Here is a 20,153-nt window from a genome sequence, read left to right as displayed (position 1 = left end):
TAGGCCTTCTAGTACTGATATGTCATCACTCTCATTTATACAGCATTGCAGAAAAGGACAAACAGCTAAAGCAGATGGAGGACTCATTAGGCAATGAACACGCCAATTTAACAAGCAAGGAAGAAGAGCTCAAGGTATAATAAAAGCACATGTAAATGCCAGCTGGTGGAGGGATGGGCTCATTGGGTGTGCATATGAAATGAAGCCTGTGAGGTGGTTGCTGTCATTAGATGTAGAACCAGCTCCTTTGACTGTAAGGCAGCTGATCTAGCCAGGATTGGTGTGTGATGAAAGCTGATGACAAATGTTAGGGGTTTCCCTTGCAGTCACCTCTAGTCTACGACAAAAAACAACCAGGGATATTTTACACTGAAAAGTGCACTTAGCTGAAAGACCATCTATGTGCAAAATGCAAATGTGTTTTTTCTTCCTTCAGGTCTTGCAGAATATGAACCTGTCCCTGAAATCAGAAATACAGAAGTTGCAGGCTCTGACAAATGAACAGGTAAAATAACTGATTCATTTTTAAGGCTTCATTTTTGGTATCTTCCCATTGCCTATTTTGTCCTAAATGCAAAGGCAGATCTGTTGGTGTAAGTGAGCTTATACACCACTAACAGTGTGATGTTGTGTGAGGTTACAGAATCAGGTTAATATGTGATTCCCTGGAGGTTTTGTTTTTGGTCAGAGATCTGCTCTTAACCTCCCTTCTTCACTGGCCGAATCTGTTTCTTACTAAGATAGCCAAGTGACTGAAGCATTTGCTGGTTGGGTTTATCTAGATTTGCTGATGTCCTAAGGACATTGCACAGGGGTGAACATAACTGTTGTTAAATATGCAGCCCTGGCATCTAAGAAAGTAAAAACCAAGAGTATACAGAAAAACCTACCTGACAACAGATGTATTTTTAAAACCAAACAAATGCTTTCTCCTCTGCTATTACTGTGTGGCCAGTGCATTACAGAGGTGGAAGTGCTCTGATTAATTACTGAAAATCCTGGTTGTTAAATGAATCCTTTCAAGATCTTCTTTCTTCTTGTAATTGCATGCTTGCCTGGTATGTAGTGGTGTTTTACAAGTGCATAATGACAAGCTTATCCCTTTCTTTCTTGCAGTTGTCATGTGTTGAGAGGCCAAACGACTTGTTCTAGCTTTTTAATATTGTGGAATGAAAGGTTGATTGAATCATGTGATGTATCTTAAGTCTGTGTTAATCCTCTTTATATCTAGGCTGCTGCTGCACATGAGCTGGAAAGGATGCAGAAAAGGTAAATAGATCTGGCATTCAATAAACAATTTTTATCAGTCTTTTATGTTCTTTTGAATTGATGCTTTTTTGTAAGATGAATGTAACTCTTCTATTGTGTCTCAGCATTCACATCAAAGATGACAAAATAAGAACTCTTGAGGAGCAGCTTCGAGAAGAACTTGCTCAGACTGTGAACACAAAAGAAGAATTTAAGGTAAGATGCAGAACAGCTATCCTTGTGCTTAACCACATCAGGTTTTCCAGGCTTCTGAGGTTGTGGAATAGTTTAGACAATTGAATTGTTGGTTTGTAAAACAGAGCAGACTTCCAGGTGTTAAGCTGTGTTACAGCATTCCTTTTTTTACAAGGCAAGGGTAAGGTGGGATATCAGAGTAATAACAACAGATGGTGAGAGATGTGGGGTAACTCAAGTCAAGTGCAGTGTCTACAGTTGCAAAGAGTGATGTCTTTGAAATGTGGAGGAGAAAGCTATTCAGTAAAAACTATTGCAGTTTCGTTGCATTCTACATTTGAATGCAACTCCCAAGGCCTTGGTGGGAGCCTTTGCTTGGGTTATCATGCTGTCAATCTTTTTTTTTTATTCCTCTTTTTATTTTTCTGCCAAGGTAGGTATAAAAATGCTTATTTCCCTCCTGCCAGCTTCCAAATTGTTTCTCATAAGGAAGCAGCTAAATTTCCAAAGCTTTTAGTTCTGTGATCTGGGGTCTGCACTGCAGAGTTGGTGCTTGTTTTTAAGTGGTGTTGCTAAAGATCAACGTAACTCAGTCTGAACCTTGCAATACCATGTTGGTAGGTTTGCTGGTGATGAACAGAGCAGGTGGGTAGGCTGCATAGCTTCTCTAAGAGAGGCCATGCCCTATGGATCTCCTAGAGCTCTTGCAACTGTTACCAAGTAGTGAATGCAGTTCGCTTATGAAAATTGCATTTTTGAATAGATTTTGGTGGCAAAACCCCCAAAGTTTCTCTAAGGTCTCAAAGAACAACAGGTAATGGTTCCCTCAGTTAATAGCTGGTTAGTAGGACTTTAGGTGGTTGTTCTTCACAATAAGCTATTAGCTGAACTTTCAGGGAGGTGTGGAAGGTGAGCATGAAGAAGTGACAGCTGTATTATGCATTTCATTACCTTGTGTGATCTGACTCTCAAGAATCACAGGGGGCTTTCTAGGTGGTGCAATGTGTTAAGAAAGAAGTGGTGAAAGTGGATGTGATAAGGAATAATGTGAATTTAGTATGGAAAAAGACTTTAGAGGCGTTATGGGGTGGTTATGGGCTGAAATCAGCAAGGTACTTTGTGTCCAAACATCACCTGGAGGCAATTTGGCAGTTCTCAGGAAGTGAACAGGGACCTGAGTGCAAAGGGTGGTTCTTGTGATAGTGTGGAAATCCACAGTGTACTCAGCATGGATGTTTTGTGCCCTTGGAATTTCTTTGATCCCAAACGTAAGTCTGCCCCGAATGCTTCTACCTGAGCAAGTGCTCCTTTCTTCCCACGCACATGGAAGAGGGAAAAACCAGGCTCAAAACAGCAATTCTTCAGTCCTCACCTTTGCTGTCCCTTCCTGCTATCAAATCTTGAGATGCTGCTGATGCTCCTTGAGGAGGAAAATGCAGTTTCTCTTGCCTGTGTACTTGGCACTGACTGATCCTCTGCCAGGGAATGAGGATGGTAACAGCTGAATTTCTCATGGGAACATAAGGACAGAAGTATTAGCCATCTTTCTTGCTTCCCTGTACTAAAGGACTCTTTGTAGTCTTGTAGCTCCCTAAGAACTGTCTGTAACAGCTTCTGTGGTATTTAATTACCTTGTTGCCACTGTGAAAATGTTGTAGTTCGGGTGTACAATTCTGAGCTGATAAATGTGAATTTCGTTTCAGATTCTCAAGGATCAGAACAAAACTTTGCAAGCTGAAGTGCAGAAGCTGCAGACTCTCCTATCTGAACCAGTACAGCCAACATTTGAGGTTGTATCAAACGTCCTCTAATTCTTTTGGATTTTTTAGGTATTTTCTTTTAAGTGGGCCATGGGGTGAGCGAAATGTGTTGCTTTTTTGGTACATGTGGAAAGTCCAAGTCATGCAGCTCCTAGATCTGGCAAAGAGTATCCATACAAAACGTGTATTTTTTTCCTCCCCTGGAGAATGCTAGCTTAATGCAAGCAGTCTCTCCCACTTTTAATGATAAATTTCTGAGTAGAAAAACCCCACGAGCAACCAGCCCTCCTAGGAGAAAGATCTCTTATTGGTCTGGGGAAAGACCAGAGTAAGATCTTCATGCTGCTTGTTTTCATTCTGTCTGAGAGTGAGTTCTCAAACCAGTACTAATCAAAGAACAGACTCACCATATGGTGGTTTTTTCCTATTGCTATCTTTTTCTTTCTCCCTCTTCTTCCATGTTTTTTGCAATGGCATCAGTCTGAGTGCTCATGCAGGATACTGTAGGATAAGAGCTATTCTGCCCAGTTTCAAAGCCTGAGACAGCTTTGAATGCCCAACTTCATGCTCCTGTAAAGTGAGAAAACTTTCTGAAATGCTGGAGAAAGCCTTGCAGGACAGGAAACTGTTTCCTTTCTAGTCTCATGCTGGTATCTGCTGGTCAGCAGCTCCCTGTCTTCTGGCAGATAATCAGGTTTGCAGCTCTTAGTCCCCTGAGAGGGCTGGTTTGTTGTCCTGCCTGAAATAGCTGATTTTCCTTGGGGGCTGGTTTACATTTCTTGTGGGATCTCTTAAAGTGCATTACTGTTAGCCTTTGAGAAGTCATAAATGCTCTGTTGGGTGAGCTTTAAGTGGAGCTTGTGATTTTGGTAGATACTGAAAGGACACAGATTTCTCAGGTGTTTGGGCTGGATCTGTACCTTTCTGGGCAAACTGACATCTGTCCAGGATCAGCATTAGACCCTTGTGCAATGAGGACATTCTCCCCAACTCTGTTACCTGCTGGATTGGTGCACTTCAGTAACTAAACTTGTGGAGAAGCTGATGCTCTCTAATTCTTTTTGTTGTTAAGATCCCAAATTGTTACTGATCCCACTGGTGATCACCCTGTTACCCTGTTGCTTTTTTTTCTTTTGACAGGCAAACAAAGATTTGTTAGAGGAGATGGAAAGAGGGTAAGAAACCACTTTTTCTTTTGCACCAAAGGATCCTGTAGAGATCCAGTTCTGGGAGCAGGATTGCTATTGATAGCTAAGATGCTGCCAGAAGTTAACACTGCTTTCCTAATGCTCACTTCTGATTTCTCAGAATGAGAGAGAGGGATGATAAAATCAAGACGGTTGAAGAGCTGCTTGAGGCAGGACTCATACAGATGGCTAATAAAGAGGAGGAGCTGAAGGTAAAGACTCCTGTATTATCTTCTTATGGGGAAATATTGCTTAAGTGCTCTTGTGCAAAGTATATGCTGTAATGCTTATAGTGAGATCTGAGATTGTTCTCTTTGAGTAGGAGAGGCTTCTGGAGATAGGGTTAAACCTTTTTGGTAGCACAGACTAAACACAGGCATTAATGGTATGTGTGTGTGCTTCTCTCTGCTTAGTTTAGAGTAGGCTTTACTAGCATCTTGATGTCCTTTGGAGTAAAGGTAATACATCTCCAGAGCTGTATGTTTGGTGTAATCTGAAGCAAATCTGTCTTTAGAAAAGGGTTTTTTGTAGTAACTTGGCAGCATGAGACTATTGCATCAGTTTTACTTACTGGTAATCTGAAGGGCAGTACCAAGATCTGTTTCCTGCTGAGTTTTCTGGAATGCTCCGTCCTGTCTGTCTGGACGTATCTGAAACAATGCTCACTTTGTGTCCCTAAGCTCCAGGTGAATTACTGGGGACCCCAGGGAGAACTTGCATGCTAGCAAACTGTCAGGGTGCCAAACAGCCAAAGATGTGAGCACATCATCTTAATGTTTCCCTGGACATAAGTTTGAAGTGTTGCCGTGGATTGAAGAATAATGATTCCACTGAATAATTTGGCTCTAACTGCTGCAGAGGGGGGTCTCTTTCAGGCTTTCAAATAGTCTTTCACTTGTTCTAAAATAAATTATTTTTCTGTCAAGCTTAACACATTTTCCCCAATAAATGAGTCTTTCATTACCTGTTTCTCTGCTTTCAAAGGTACTGCGAACAGAAAATTCATCCTTGAGAAAAGAACTTCAAAGTCTGCAAATTCAGCTATCGGAGCAGGTAGTACTTCTCATCTAAAACTTTTATTACACCTAAACTGAAATCTGAAAGGATCTTGCTGTGGTTGCAAAAGTCAAGGGAAAAAGGCGAGGATGTCTTTGAAGCCTGTTGGCAAAGGATCCTGTTTTCTTCTAGCGCTGGTCTGGAAGCTGTAATATCTGTCAAATGCTTCCTTTGCATAAGTGTCAGAAACGTGTTGGATCTCAAAGTTCCAATTCAGCAGTGGTTGTGGGTTGGTTTTATCTTGCCACGTACTGCAATGGCTGTGGGCTGTGTTTTTCTAGCAGCCTGGTGCAATAAGCATGGCTGGTAGGGAGCTCCTGCTGCATCAGCCTGAGTCTGCACATTTGAGATTTCTAGTGTTAACCCACACTTGTGCAGATGTGATTTAGCCCCCTTCTCTTTGTATCTGTGTTCTGTGACGCTATCACAGTATGATGCTCGTTACTGCATTATTGTTTTTGACTCAGTGCACTCAGTGCCTATCACAGGGTACCTTGTTGGTATCCAGTTCTGCATGGGTGGCTCATGGGGGAGAGCATCTCTGTAAAATCGTTTGAAAGAGGGGGAAAAAAACCTCTAAATATTTATTGTTAGAATCCCTGTGGGGAGATGTACAGCAAAGCTCAACTTCTCCTAGTAAAGGTGGAGTGTGGACTTTGTCTTGCTTTGCTGTAATTTGTTGCAGACCAGCTAATTCTGGCAGGAACAGCCAGATAGATAACATCTCTAGACTGCTATGTTCTCTTTTACCCAGTGCCAAAGGGCCCAAGCTCTTTACTCCTCACCCCTTACCATTTGCAGATAGTTTTGCTCTCTTGTTTTTCTAAGTTGAAAATCTGTTTTCAACAGGTTTCCTTCCAATCACTGGTAGAAGAACTCCAGAAAGTGTAAGTGCCTGCACCAGTTCCATTTCTGATTGTCACTTCTGTCTGTCTTTATTCCATGACTGCTTGTTTTGCTTCCCTGAAACAGCTTAGTTTTAACTGGGTGAAGTGTGCATGTGCAGCAGGGAGCATCATTGCTTTGGAAGCATGTCAGGTCAGATGAACAGCTTTGAAAATCCAGTTGTTTCTCTTCTAAGCCATTAACTTCATAAGTCTAACTGTGACTGGACGAGGGATTGCACTGAATTGTCAGACAATTGTTTGTCTGCATTGGGTGCTCTGAAAGGACTGAGCTTGTTCAAGCTGTGTATGTATGTGCATTTGAAGTTAATAAATGCTTTGCTGAAATGTTGAGTGAAGGCTGAAGTGCCTCATTCCAGAGGTATCAGTGTATTTTTTTTGCTTAAGTATGCAAATTAAGCTATCTATTTAGCATGATGAGCTACTGGTTATGTAAAGCTGGTGTGTTCTGCACTGTTCTCATACACTCCTCCTGCTGGTCGCTTCTGGTTTTGGGACTGCAGTGAAAAATAGTGCCTGCAAGAGTGGAAGGTCCCACTGTGATTCCCAGAGGCTACTGGTGGGATGTGAGCTGTATTTGCCCACATAGCCTCATCTGTTCAGCCAACTAATGCTATTCTTCTGCTCTTGCTAAGGATCCATGAGAAGGATGGCAAAATAAAATCAGTGGAAGAACTCCTACAAGCAGAAATCCTTAAAGTAGCAAGCAAGGAAAAGACTGTTCAGGTACCCATCTCAGTACCTTCCAACACCTTGGCTCCTTTCTGTGTCTATGGCATTGACACCGTTTATTCGTTACTGCATGGCATTCTGTAGAGATGAATTTGTAGCTTCCATTTTTGTGGTGTTTTTGTTTCCATTGTCCAATCCTGTCTTGTTTTGTCATTGAAAAGGCTTTGACACAGAAAATAGAGGCTCTGAAAGAAGAAGTAGGAAATTCCCAGCTTGAGATGGAGAAACAGGTAAAACACCTTAGCGCCAGAAGTGTGAACCAGACTTGCCTTGGATGCACTGCTCACTCATTTCTGTTTGACTGTGTTTTCTTTCACTGATGTATGTCATTAGATCAGGAAACCTTGTGATGGTAGAGCTATGCTTTTCTCTGATATGAAGCTGTAAATATATAGTGTAACTGCTAATGCCCTGCAGAAACCACCTTTCCCTGAATGCCAAAGCTTTTTACATTTGTCACTGACTTTTGGCAAGATTTGGCATTGCTTAAAACACTGTAGCATTCGGTCTGGCTGGGCACACAGTGTGCTGGGATGTACTGTCCCTGCAGTGCAGCGGAACCCCAGGATGTCTGTTGGCTTTGTGACTTTCTGAAATCTCCAGTGCTGCTGAAATCTCTCCTTCTGTTGTTCTTTGTTACTAGAACAATAATACTGACCCAAATTTTATTTGGTTTCTGGATAAAGCTAAGGCCATTCTTTTTCCAGTGTCCAAAGAAAGCCTGTCTTGGCAGAGGGAGATTTTACTCTAGCTATCAGGAATGCAGAAATGGAGGAGTGCTGGCTTTTTTGGCATGCTGGCTGTCTAGCATCTAGGAGCCCGTGTTTCCTTAGGGAGTCCATTCTGCAGGCAGCTTGATCCATTGTGCTGGCAGGAAGTTTGCTTGCTTGTTTGTGTGGGGTGCCTGCCTTTTTTAGTCTGGTTTTTCAGTCTTTCTAGTGACATTCCAGTGTGTCACCTACTTTCTTCTTAGTGTTAAAGTTTTGTCCTTTCTAGGCAAAACTTCATAGAACATGTTTGGACCTTTCCTCTAGTGCAGTTTCCCAGGAACTGGAGGAATTATTTGTGTTGTTCCATCCATGGAAGTGACACAGAGCCCAGGACAAAATGCATTTTGGTGTCACTGGCCCTGCATATCACAGGGGTTGGAAGGGACCTCTGGAGATCATCCAGTTCAAGCTCCCACCTCTTCCAGAGGCAGTACATGTGCACCTCTTGGTCTCCTGCAAGTAGAAACAGAGGCTTTTGGGAATGTCTGAAGTGGGTTGGAGAGGGCTAAACTCACGGAGCTGTTTGGACAGCTGGTATGGACACAGGTAGCAACTCTGTGCTTTGTCAGTTTTCTATACAAAATTCAAAGCAAATATCTCTATTCTGTCTTAGTTATTCAGTTCATGTCTAGTCTTGTCGTGCAAAGATGTGAATGACCAGAGGTGATCTCTGACCTGAGCTGCCCTTCCCCGTGAGGTGGTTGTCATCAGTCTCTGCTTTTTCCTTTGTTGCCTTCAGCGAACGCTGCTCTGGTTGGCCTGCATGTGTTCCCACTTGCACTCTTTTCCTTTCTGCTGTGGAAGTCCTGTTTTAAAAGTGGTGAAAGTAAATAACGGAGATCTTTCACTTCTCATCATTTATTTTCTCACAAAGACTCTGTGTTTGTGCTTACATCGCTGCCTGTTTTTAATGGTGTTTAAAGTTCTTCCACCTGTTTCTCCCTAAAGCACTTTATAGCTTTCATGTGTCTTCTCAATGGCTACTGAACTGAAGTACTGATTGTTCTCTTTAGGTGTCAATTACATCCCAAGTCAAAGAACTTCAGACTCTGTAAGTACAGCTGCTAACATATTTCGTCTGCCCTGTGCACCCCTCATTTCCCTGCTCTGGTCTTCAGTTTAAAGTGTTCTTGCCCAAGAATATCTCTGGTTCTCATCAAGAGAGCCAAACAAGCAACACCAGACTTAGTAGATGTGCAACTTTACTGCGTTTGCCTGCAAACAAAGGGGGAAGCACTGCTTGGCTTTGTGGACCTAAATTAACTTACATGGGATGAAATCCAAGTCAGCTTGGAAGCACGTAGGCAAGGTGCTGTGGCAAGCTTACTTTAATAGAGTCTGTACTGTAGTAGGTGGGTTGGTGAATAAGAATTGAATCGCTGTGGTCATCTGTCCCTCATGTCCCCAGTTGGGACTCCCTCCCCCACTGGGAGAAGGGGAGGAATTATTTTTAGGTGAGGAGAGCACTCATTTGAAATCCCTGCAATGTGTGCTGATGCAGAACTTGACTGCTTTTGCTTAATGATCAGTACCATGATCAAGGGCTTCTCCTGCTAACCAAGTCTGATGTGGAAATGTTCCCACATTGATTTTTCAGCAGGTGAATTATGGTTATGCCTTTGATCACATAGACTGCTTCTGTTTGTTACATGCTGAAAAGCACAGTATTTCTTTTCTTTTGAGATGAATAAGCCCTTGCTCTTTTATTCTGTGTGTCTGTGTGTGTGATGGTACAGGTTGAAGGGGAAGGAAAATCAGGTGAAAACCATGGAGGCCTTACTGGAAGAGAAGGAGAAAGAGATTGTTCAGAAAGGAGAATGGCTGAAGGTAAGCTTCCTTAGTATTCTGAAGGGAAATAAATCCTGGTGCAGTGTTTCTGGATGTGGAAGGATTACATTTATACTTCTAAGCTCCTTTTTTTTCTGTTTGTACAAAGGGTCAGCAAGATACAGTTGCACAATTAACCAGTAAAGTTCAGGAGTTAGAACAGCAGAACCTGCAGCAGCTCCAACAGGTATGGCTTGCAGAGTGGTGTGATTATAGAGGGTGCTTGGTTGAACTGGAAGATGTTTAGCCTCTACTCCTCTTAAAAAGTTTGTATTGGCTTCAATCTACAGAGCTATTTTAAATTCTGTTTGATTAAACTGGTGGGGTATACTATGCAGTAAGCCTATTTCACCTGTGTTTATCCAAAGCAGATGTTAATGCAGCTGATGAGCTTGATGAGCTTTCCTTCAACTTGGATGATACTGTCCTTAATGAGCAGTCTGGAAACTTAGGAGCTCATCAGCATAGTCACAGCTGTGTGCTGGGTGCCTCCTTGCCACACTGAAGCAGTGTCTGTAGGGGAAGGGGTAGCAGGGGAGCTCCAGAAGTGCTTTCCCTTGAAGTGCTGAGGCTTTGCAGTGATTTGGGATACATGGAGAACGCCATGCTTCTGAAATTCACGTGTTTAGATATTCTTGGAGCAACGTGCTTTGTTACAGTGCAAACTTCTCAGTGCCTCATTGGGAGTGACTGTTAACATAAAGACTTCTGACATGGCTTGTGCTATCAAAATGAGATTGGGAATTCTTGTTTTTCAGGTACCTGCTGCATCCCAAGTCCAGGACCTGGAGAGCCGGTGAGTGCACTTCATAGCAGCTTCTCTGCTGTAACGTGCACTCAGTGCTGGCGTCTGGCTTAAATTGGAATGTACAACTTGGTTTCAAGAATTTTATGGGCTTTGCTAAAGTAAGCTGTTAGTGCTGATGGATGCACACCAGCCAGCACGTCTGCTGCTCGTGGAATAGCAGCGTCTGGTGGCCCTGCCTCGTGCATCCGAGCTGCAGCCTTCAGATGCTTTGTGAAAGTGAATGATCACCCAGGGCTGCACTAAGTAGTGAAGCTGTTGCTGCTGCTTGTGTCTAGTGATAATTTCTCCTTCTGTTTAGCGTGTTTAAAATAGCGTGCGTTTAAGTACCTGCAGTTCAGTCAGTAAAAGCAATGAAGAGTTTTCCGTTTTCAGTCTGAGATGCAATAACTAGTTTTCCAGCTCCTGTTTTATGAAGAGACGCTGCCAGAGGTCCCTCTATTTTCACTCTGTTTCGTCTGGCTGCTCTAATTCAGACAGGCTGCACGTTCTTGTGCCATGACTTTGTCTTAGAGACCACTAAAGAAGACCACTAAGGTCCCAAGTGCAGCCCGCTCCCACCGTGCCCTCTGACCACATCCCTTGGTGCCACATCTCCATGGTTCTCAAACACCTCCAGGATGGTGACTCTAGCACTTCCCTTCCATGCACAGTACTGCCCTCCAAGGGAGGCTCCTGTACAGCCTCCATGTGCTGCCTAGGCTCACTTTTAGGAGCCCATACTTGGCACATCCTTCCAAGCCTTCTGGCTCGAAGGACTGGCCCAAGTAATTGCTCCTCTCCCTCTTCTACTCCGAATGCTGTTGAGATCAGTCGTGACCAAACTTGTTTGCTGATAGACATGAAGTGGTTAGCTTGCTTCAGGCCACTTCTTAGCAAGTAAGTGTTCGCAGTACAGCTGGCACATATTTCTGTTAGTTTTCTTGGTTTGGAGCCATACTCTAATGGTTTCTTCTCCACGTGGCTGCTTATTTATATATAGTATGTGAAGATTAGTTTTTTCTGCTGCTGTGAGAACTGTTCCAGCTAATATTTGTCCCTTTTTAGTAATTTAACCCTTTTCACTTTTTTTTTCCTAAAATTCCTCTGCAGGTTGAGAGGGGAAGAAGAACAAATGAGTAAGTTGAAAGCTGTATTGGAAGAAAAAGAGAGAGAAATTGCAAGCCAAGTTAAACAGCTGCAGGTAAAGTTTCAGAAGAAGTGTCTTATGTTGTAAGGGGTAGAGCATATATTGTGTAATTCTATATATGCATACAAATGTTGTCTTTTTCCTTTAAATAGGCTATGCAAAATGAAAATGAATCCTTCAAAGCTCAAATTCAAGAATTAAAGCAGGAGAACTGCAAGCAGGTACAGCTCTCAATTGCCTTGTTACTGAGCAAAGTTAATGGGGGTTGCTGTAGCCTACGTGGATGTGTGGAAAACCAAGAGTTGCATTAGCCATGCAAATCCAGGGACAACTTCAGGGTTGAATTGCACTAAGCCAGCTTCTCTTGCTGTTGCATATCCGTTCCTGCTTCCCTTTAGCGTGTGGGTTTGCAGCCTTGTGTTCTTTCTTATGTGTCCTGTGTTCTTGTCTAGCTTTCCACCCCTATCTTTACCTGCTGTGGCACAGCTAGGGTCCTTCTGGCTCAAGTAGGCTGGGCAGGAATCCTTTGAAGGCCAGGGGTGCTGCTGATGAATGTTGCAGCAAAGCCTGATTAATGAGGCACGTCATGCTTGCTGCATCACTCCTTGCTGCTGATCTGCTCTTAATGAGTTTCTGATCTGTTTGTAGGCGTCTCTGGCTGTCCAAAGTGAGGAGCTCCTGCAAGTGTGAGTACTGCCAGAGGTCGAGTGCAATAGATAAGTGCTTAATTTCAATTGCTGCTTGGAGGCTGTAGAAGATGAAATAAATGCCGAATGTACAGTAGCTGCAGTTCGAAACAAAACCCCAAAAAATCAATAACACACAACTTCAGTATCTCATAAAACTTGAGCACAGAGATTCAGCTGATGCTAGTAATTCTTATTTTGGATCTTCTGCAGCAGTGCTTGCAGTATATGATTTGACCACAAGTAAGCAAACCACGATTGATTTTAATTTTAGGTGCATGCCAACTTGGCTGCGTGTCTGAAAAGTTAAATGGTGGTGTTTCAAGTAAAATAACAAGCCTTTTTTTCCTTAAACCTTCAGCCATATGTAGGATTCTTGTCCATATTGTGAAATTGTTTGGTAGAGATTGCTTTCCAGGCAAGGTCCTGGGGGTAGGAGAATGCTGTAACTTTGAGATGACTGAAGAACTATGTGAAAGCCAATGCCGTGCCAGCTTATGCTGCTCACCACAGATTGCCACTGTCATGCATTCTTTGCTGGCTGAAATATTTTCTTTTAAATGCTGTAAATTGTGGACTAGGTGCTCAGAAAGGAACGCTCTAATCCAGCAGACAGTGCCTGTTTTGTGGTATTGTGCTAGCGTGGGCTGGCTGAGTTATCCTCAACAAATGTGTTGCCTTTCCGTGGCCTTGATAAATGTGTGCAGATGCTTGTTGTAAGCAAACAGCAGGTTTACAATGGGCTGTGCTCTGGCAGCCCACAGTTCATAGAGCTGTTGGAAGCGAGTGGGATTGCCAAGTGGCAAGAGCAGTTTTTCAAAGAGGGTGCATTGCTAGGAGAGAAGAAAGTGAGCATATGTAATAGGGCAGCACTGCTTCAGTGAAGTCTTTTTAAATGTCTCCTGACTTGTTTATGATTCTTTTTTGCTCATTCAGGGTTGCAGGGAAAGAGAAGGAAATTGCCAGTCTCCAAAATGAGCTCGCCTGCCAGAGAAATGCTTTTGAGCAACAGAGGAAAAAGAATAATGTAAGGAAACTTGTCCCCCTCTACATTCAAACAGCAGCCTTCCCTGAAACCTGCATGCATGGCGTTCCTCAATTCTTTAGGGTGTTCTGCTAAGAGAATATTTCTGACACTTGTTTCCCATATTGTGTCCTCTGGACGCTCTTCTTTCTTTTTTTTCTTGGGAGTGAGTAAGGATCCCTTATGTTTAGGCAGCTTAATAATTACTTGCTGAATTGATGAGAGGGAGGAGACATCCTGCAGCAGCTCTCAGCCTTGAGTTCAACCTTGTCAGCCCCGTTCAGAAGCACAGCCTTTCCCAAGGGGCTAAGGGTGGGAGGATGAAAGAAGGGCTGTGCTCTGACCGAGCGTCCTGTGGGTACATGGGAAGAGATATTACCTTCAGACTCTCAGATCTGCCACTTCCCACTCCTGGGAGCTGCTAATCCTGATCCTCTGGGGGTGGTGAGGGCAATCAGCCTCCTTTCGCATCAGCCCCTGGCAGCACCATGCAGGTTGTTTGCGGGTGGAAGTAAAGATTGCATCTTCCACTGTAGTTCTCTGAAGTACCCCCCTTAATACAATGACTTGTGAAGAGCAAGAGAATGGTGTCTTTAAATTATATGGAGGAAAGCTGTTAAAATGTGGGATTTCTAGCTCACTTAATGGCCTATAAAACCTACTGAATGCTTACAATATGCCTCATTGCTTAAAAGTGAGACATGATAAGAATCACACATGAGGAAAACACTAAGAATGTATTGCTTTTGAGCAAGTAGGATTGCTTAAAAGCTGAAATAAAGTAGGGGAAAGTGGTTGGGTCTTCTCAGAAAACACATGAGCTAGATGGTAGAATGTGTGTGTGCTTTCTACCGACTCCAGGGAAGTTGCAAGTACCCTTGGTGGTGCAGGCAGAAACTTGGTTACTGATAAGAGTGGACCGTGACTGTAAGTCCCAGCTTGCCATGCTGCAATTTTAGCCAATTTTGTTTTCTGAGCCGTGAAAGAGCTCTTAGGACAGACAGGCAGAGTGAGGAAGTGAGGAAATAAAGCCACTGTAGGCACATGCAAGGATTTGGATGCCTTTCTAAACCAGTCCTTTGCTGAAGCAGATTGCTCCGAGGATTGGGGGGGGAAAAAAAAAATGATTAAAAAAAACTCCAAGTCCCAAGCACTGTAATCTCCTCACCACAAGGCCCTTTTTGTACGAGCTCTCAGCCTCCCTGTGCCTTGTTGAGTACTCATGGCAGTACACGTTTGATGACCTCGCCAAGAAAGATGCAGCACTCCGAGCCCTGCCCACCTCTGGTCAAAGCCCAGAGCTTATCAGAAGGGCACTGGTGAGCACCTCAGGATTCCTTTGGCCCCGAGCCTTGTCAGTAGGCTTAGTAGGTTTGTGCTGAGGCATTGAGATGGACACTGTTAGATCTGGTTGCACGATTGGGAGCATCAGTGTGTGCACCTCCATGTGTATTTGGGTCCATGCTGGGTTCTGCACTGCGACATGCCTAACACTCTGTTGTGTAATCTGTGGTTTGGTGTCTGTGTTCCTCACTACTTTTGGAAGCTTCCCTCTTTCTTCTTACAAGTGCAGTCAAAGTGTGGGGTTGCCAGCATTGCAATGCTGTGCTCTGCAGTCCGGTAGGGCTGGGATCAGTTTTTGGATATGGGGCACATTGGGCAGAAATTGGCATTTTTTTTCCCCATTTTCCTTTGAACTCTTGGGTCATGACACGTGTTTTTGCTAGCGTATGTCATCCTACCCAGCAAAATCATGCAGTAACCAGCATTTAAATGCAAATGGTGGAGTGTAATGCAGAATATATCTCTGAAGTAAAAGTGGAAACGGTTTCAATATTGGCTGAACTGAAATGATTCTTTCTAAAAATGATTAGGACCTTCGGGAGAAAAACTGGAAAGCAATGGAGGCATTGGCATCAACTGAAAAATTGCTGCAGGACAAAGTGAACAAGACTGCCAAGGTTGTAATGTTAACTGCTAGAAACGATGCGTTAAGCCAGAAGCAGATCTGCAGCTGTTTATTTTTATTTTTATTTTGAAGTGGAATGGAGGCATTTAACTTTTACTGCAATTTAAGTATCGTCTGTTCTGAGTGATCATTCATATGCTCTCACCTCTGCTTCTTCCTGTCATCTTCAGGTTCCTTTTGTTCATTTTTCTCCTTAATTTGTGGGCATGCTGACTTGTGATTCGTTTGCATAATTGTTAGAGCTGTCGTGAATGGTTTGGTGAGGAGCTCCAGAACAAAACCAGGCTGGGCAGCGACCTGCTTTCATCTACAGGGCTTCTTCTGTGCTTCAATACATTGATTGGCCCCACGCAGAATTAGAACCAGATGATTATTTAAAAACCTGGGAGCTTCTCAGGAAAACTGTGTCACTGCAGCTGTGAATTTCCTCCCTGAAACTGTTTGAAGCTTGACAGAGCCTGTCAGAGCCAATCCTTAACCTGACACAGGGTCTGAATTGCCCTGGAATGAGCTTGCATTTGTTATGAGCCTGACTTGATGCTGATTGTCACTGTGCAGAATTACAAAAAGGAAACAACAACAAAAATGCATTCAACTAACCTGAAAAAACCACAAAAGTCAGGTAGCCAGAAGCAGCTGTGCTCTGGTTCAGGGCTGCCAATCTGTGTCCCGGAGATGTCACTTCTCCTTTGCTCAGCCCTGTGCTCTAAGAACTTGTGTACGTGCTTTTGCTGTGTTCTAATGCCTGCTTGCTTTCTCGTGCAGTCTGAAGGCTTCATTAAGCAGCCACGTGACACTTTGGGGTGTTTTCTAAATTGCTGAGAAATAATGCACCCAGCACAGCTTCACAACCTGTTGTGTGTCTGTTTCTGTCTCTGGATCCCAACCTAGTAATGCCACTGGTCTCTTGCAGCAGAGGAACTCAGAGCAGTAACAGTGATGTCAAAGGAAAAGAAAAATTAAATGCTAGCAAGAGGCATTTACTGGAAGCTGCCTTTGTGCAGAGTTGGGTTTCAGCATTTAACCTTCAGTGAGAGCCTGATGGGGAGCAGTGTGAGCAGTGTCCACAGGCACTGCAAGCAAACATCCCATGGCTGGGCACTTCTCATGGTAGATAAATTGGGAAGGAGTGATGGATCTGTGATACCCCTTGGCTCTGTGCTGTTTTTTTTTTGTTTTTTTTTGAGTTTGCAAAGCAAAAAACCTGAAGGTTTTCACACAGCTCTAATAATTATTTCCCATTTCACCCAAATTGGGGAAGGAGGGTGTAAGGGTCCTCTTTTTATGTACATAAAAGTAATACTTAAATGATTCTATGATTCTGTACTCCGAGTCGAAAGGACCTTTAAGGATTATCTGGTCCAACCTCCCTGCAATCAACAGGGAACAGTCTTGCTTTCTTGGCCTGGTTCAAATGTGCATTAACACAAAGTTTACTTTTGATTTTAATGCCCTGTTTTTGATGAGATGATGTTAATTTACAGTGTTTGTTTGTTGTTTTTCTCCCCTCCTAAAATTGTTTGAAAAAAGTACGGTGTTTGTAAACCTGGATTGACCAAACCTCTTGGTTTTGAGATCACTCGACTTGAGTAGAAGTGTTGGTGTGATCTATGGAACCGGTCACTCAGCACAGTGTAGTTTGTGTTGTGTTGTGAACAAGTGAGTGGTGGTGTGAATACGATGCCAACAGGTGAGGCTGGAGGAGACCTTTAAGAAAATAAATCCTTAAAAGCACAAACAAACGTGAAGGCCAAATTCTGAAGCAATTTACTGTTGATTTTTGAAGCTATTTACTGGCGATTCTAGAGACCACAGAGCCTTCCTCACTGAAAGCCACGTTTCTGGGTTAAACAAGTTACTTTGTGTGTAGGAGAGGCTACTGCCACACTGGAGGAGTGTGTTGCTCTATTTCACGTGAGCTCTTGTCTTGGTTTAGGAGAAGCAGCAGCACGTGGAAGCTGCCGAGGTGGAGACACGAGAACTGCTCCAGAAGCTGTTCCCCAATGTCTCTCTTCCCCCCGATATGGTAAGAGAAGTGGGGCTCACTGACCTGCTGGGAGCTGGGTTCCCACTGCATTGGTGCTCTGCAACGTGTCCCTGCAGTCTTTTCTCCCAAGGGTTCTCCAGTGGGAAGCGAGTGCTCCCTGCTTGTGAGATGTGTGCTTGGTAGCAGCAGAGAGGCAAAGCTTGGCTACCTCGAGAACAGCATTTGTTCTTTATCCTTTCTTTTTCCTTTTAACCTCCCTGACATCTCTTTCACCTGCCTGTGCTACCCCTATTTGAGTATTCTCAGTTTCCTGATGATGGCCATTCATCACAAGGCTTAAGTCTTTAAAATGGCTTTCTGCAAGGTTATAAAGGAACCTTCCTGCTGAGATCCCCAGAGTTACATGGCAAGTGCCTGCTTTAGCCGTTCAAAGATCTAACAACAACAAAAGATCCTTTAGCTCTTGAAATATTTATCATAGAGCCCTGGCACTTGCAGGGAGACCTCTGTGACCCCACTGTATTTCAGTACTTGCAAACCCCCATGAGCTGTGTCTGTCATAACCGTATGCTCATGGATTGCTGTCTGTTGAGTCTGGGCTGCTTACAGTAGACTCAGAACGCTTTGAGTTGGAAGTGACCCTTAAAGGCTATCTGGTTCCACTCCCCTCCAGTGAACAGGACACCTACAGCTCCATCAGGTGCTCGGAGCCCATCCAGCCTGAGCGTGGATGTCTGCAAAAACAACAGCAAAACAACTACAAAAAATCCTTTTTCCTTATATCCAGTCTGAATTTCCCCTCAAACCTCATAGTACTGGATGAATAACCAGTGTCAGGCTGTTGGTCAGTCTGTGGGAGCTGGGGGACTGAAATGCTGCTTCATAATACTGCAATTGAAGGACAGATGTCCTCAAGATAACTTTACTGAGGTTGCCTGTTGCTCTAACTGAATGCATTTCCCGACAGAGCCATAGCGAGTGGATATGTGGATTTGAGAAGATGGCTAAAGAGTATTTGAGAGGGGCTTCAGGATCTGAAGATATCAAGGTAAGCACAAGCAGTGGACAGTCCTTGTGCATGACATACTTTATTTTCTGGTACAAATCTTGCAGGCTTGTGAAGTTCAAATTGGTAAACAGGCGCTGAGAGAAGTTTTCTTTATAGCTATTGGTATTATGTGTATTGGAAATATGGTTGCATCTTTGAAAAGGGCCTTGCTGAGCTGTGAAAGCACTGATTGAAATTCCTGGTTCCTTTTTCAAGTAACTGGTTTGGTTTTGGGTGAGTAGGGTTACTGCAGTCCCTTCTCTGAAGGTTGTGACTGTGTAGGTGAATGTTGTGCTTGCTATTGTAAACAGCTCTTTGCAAGGCTGGATAGTGAGAGGACAAAGGGGAATGGTTTTAAATTAAGACAGAGGTTTAGGTTGGATATTAGGAGGAAGATTTTCATGCAGAGGCTGGTGACACTGGCACAGGTTGCCCAAGGAGGCTGTGGATGCCCCATCCCTGCAGGCATTCAAGGCCAGGCTGGATGTGGCTCTGGGCAGCCTGGGCTGCTGGTTGGTGACCTGCACACAGCAGGGGGTTGGAACTGGATGAGCACTGTGCTCCTTTGCAACCCAGGCCATGCTGGGATTCCATAATTCTGTGATTCTGTTGGCATCCTTGCATGGGGTAGAAAGTCAGACTGGCCAATATCGAATGCTATTTTGAAGTAAGGTAGCTAGTAGAACTCAAAGCTGCAATGTGACTTCTGGTTGTCTTTTTTGACAGGTTATGGAGCAGAAGTTGAAGGAGGCTGAGGAGTTGCACATACTGTTACAACTGGAGTGTGAGAAATACAAATCGGTTCTGGCGGAGACGGTAAGCGGGATGCTGCTCCTTATATCCTGTGTGCTGCACGCTGCCCTTCTTCTGCTGAAAGCTTTCAAACCATGCTCTTTCTAGGAGGGGATTTTACAGAGGCTACAGAGGAGCGTGGAAGAGGAAGAAAGCAAGTGGAAGATAAAAGTTGAAGAATCACAGAAGGAACTCAAACAGGTATGTCTGAAGATCTGCTTTTTATTTAGTCAGGCAGCTTCTGCTTGAAGTAGCAGAGGGTGTTTGAGAGCTGCAGAGACCATGTAGAACAGCCCTAGCTGTATGGTTTGTTCTGTGCATGACCAGGGATGAAAAAGGTGAAGTCTGCAAATAATATAATAGAAGTGTATGCGTCCCATTAGAGTGCCCAGGAATGTACATTTTCTTATCAGGGCAGCTCAAACTGTGTTTCTGTTGGGTGCCTGTTGTTTTCCAAGTCCGTTTGTAAGCAGATGCAGATTCCTGGTGCTAAGGTTTAAATATCATATAATGATAAGCAAGATGCTTTTGTTTTGTTTCTTTGAAGCACTTAATCCATTATGGCCAGCTAATTACACTTGAGATTGCCTCTGAAGCTTGCCTTTTTAGGAAAGCTCTGTTGCTTGCACGAGTGGCAAGAAGTAAGCCTTTTATGTTTCTTTCCTTATCTAGAGTAAAAGTAGGTCAAACTGTGTTTTTTTTTTTCCTTTGCAAGAAATTATTTCTGAAAAGTATTTCTGTTTAGCAAGTTTGAGTGTGAGAGTATGAGCCTGAAGCATACATGTAGATAATTTATAAACCTCTTGTTTGGGGGGCTTATAAAAGGCTGTCAGATCTTGAGCTGTAGATGTGCCACCATCTGCTGCGCTTATACAGACCTTAGTAAGGCTAAATATGCTGGCTTTAGCTGTGTATAGCTTGTGAATGGAGACTGCTCTCCCTGTTAGGTGACTGGGAAAGGTATTTCCCTGACTGATGAAGAACTGGTTTAGTCCTTACACTCCAAATCTATTGGGCATCTGGCTGTAAATAC

General features: G+C 43.6%; 1 protein-coding gene across 10 annotated transcripts in view; it reads left to right on the top strand.

Moving 5' to 3' along the window:
• Positions 1-20,153, top strand: part of KTN1 (kinectin 1) — a 70,000-nt gene that overhangs the window by 38,430 nt on the left and 11,417 nt on the right. For 4 of the 10 annotated variants that reach the window (XM_048948066.1, XM_048948061.1, XM_048948062.1 and 1 more), the window contains exons 14-37: positions 44-134; positions 437-505; positions 1,232-1,269; positions 1,374-1,464; positions 3,147-3,233; positions 4,344-4,378; positions 4,512-4,602; positions 5,375-5,443; positions 6,296-6,333; positions 6,987-7,077; positions 7,245-7,313; positions 8,867-8,904; positions 9,590-9,680; positions 9,790-9,867; positions 10,439-10,476; positions 11,578-11,668; positions 11,767-11,835; positions 12,263-12,300; positions 13,237-13,327; positions 15,199-15,285; positions 17,230-17,319; positions 18,248-18,328; positions 19,055-19,144; positions 19,229-19,321. In XM_048948066.1, the coding sequence (XP_048804023.1) occupies positions 44-134; positions 437-505; positions 1,232-1,269; positions 1,374-1,464; positions 3,147-3,233; positions 4,344-4,378; positions 4,512-4,602; positions 5,375-5,443; positions 6,296-6,333; positions 6,987-7,077; positions 7,245-7,313; positions 8,867-8,904; positions 9,590-9,680; positions 9,790-9,867; positions 10,439-10,476; positions 11,578-11,668; positions 11,767-11,835; positions 12,263-12,300; positions 13,237-13,327; positions 15,199-15,285; positions 17,230-17,319; positions 18,248-18,328; positions 19,055-19,144; positions 19,229-19,321 (1,744 nt within the window). The remainder of the gene's footprint in view (positions 1-43; positions 135-436; positions 506-1,231; positions 1,270-1,373; positions 1,465-3,146; positions 3,234-4,343; positions 4,379-4,511; positions 4,603-5,374; positions 5,444-6,295; positions 6,334-6,986; positions 7,078-7,244; positions 7,314-8,866; positions 8,905-9,589; positions 9,681-9,789; positions 9,868-10,438; positions 10,477-11,577; positions 11,669-11,766; positions 11,836-12,262; positions 12,301-13,236; positions 13,328-15,198; positions 15,286-17,229; positions 17,320-18,247; positions 18,329-19,054; positions 19,145-19,228; positions 19,322-20,153) is intronic. The other 6 variants (XM_048948069.1, XM_048948063.1, XM_048948065.1 and 3 more) reach the window with 3 other exon arrangements.

Source organism: Lagopus muta, chromosome 6 (assembly GCF_023343835.1).
Source record: "Lagopus muta isolate bLagMut1 chromosome 6, bLagMut1 primary, whole genome shotgun sequence".
In the NCBI taxonomy this organism is placed as follows: Eukaryota; Metazoa; Chordata; class Aves; order Galliformes; family Phasianidae; genus Lagopus; species Lagopus muta.
The sequence above is the reverse complement of the archived record's forward strand: the minus strand, read 5'-3'. Positions and strand labels throughout refer to the sequence as shown.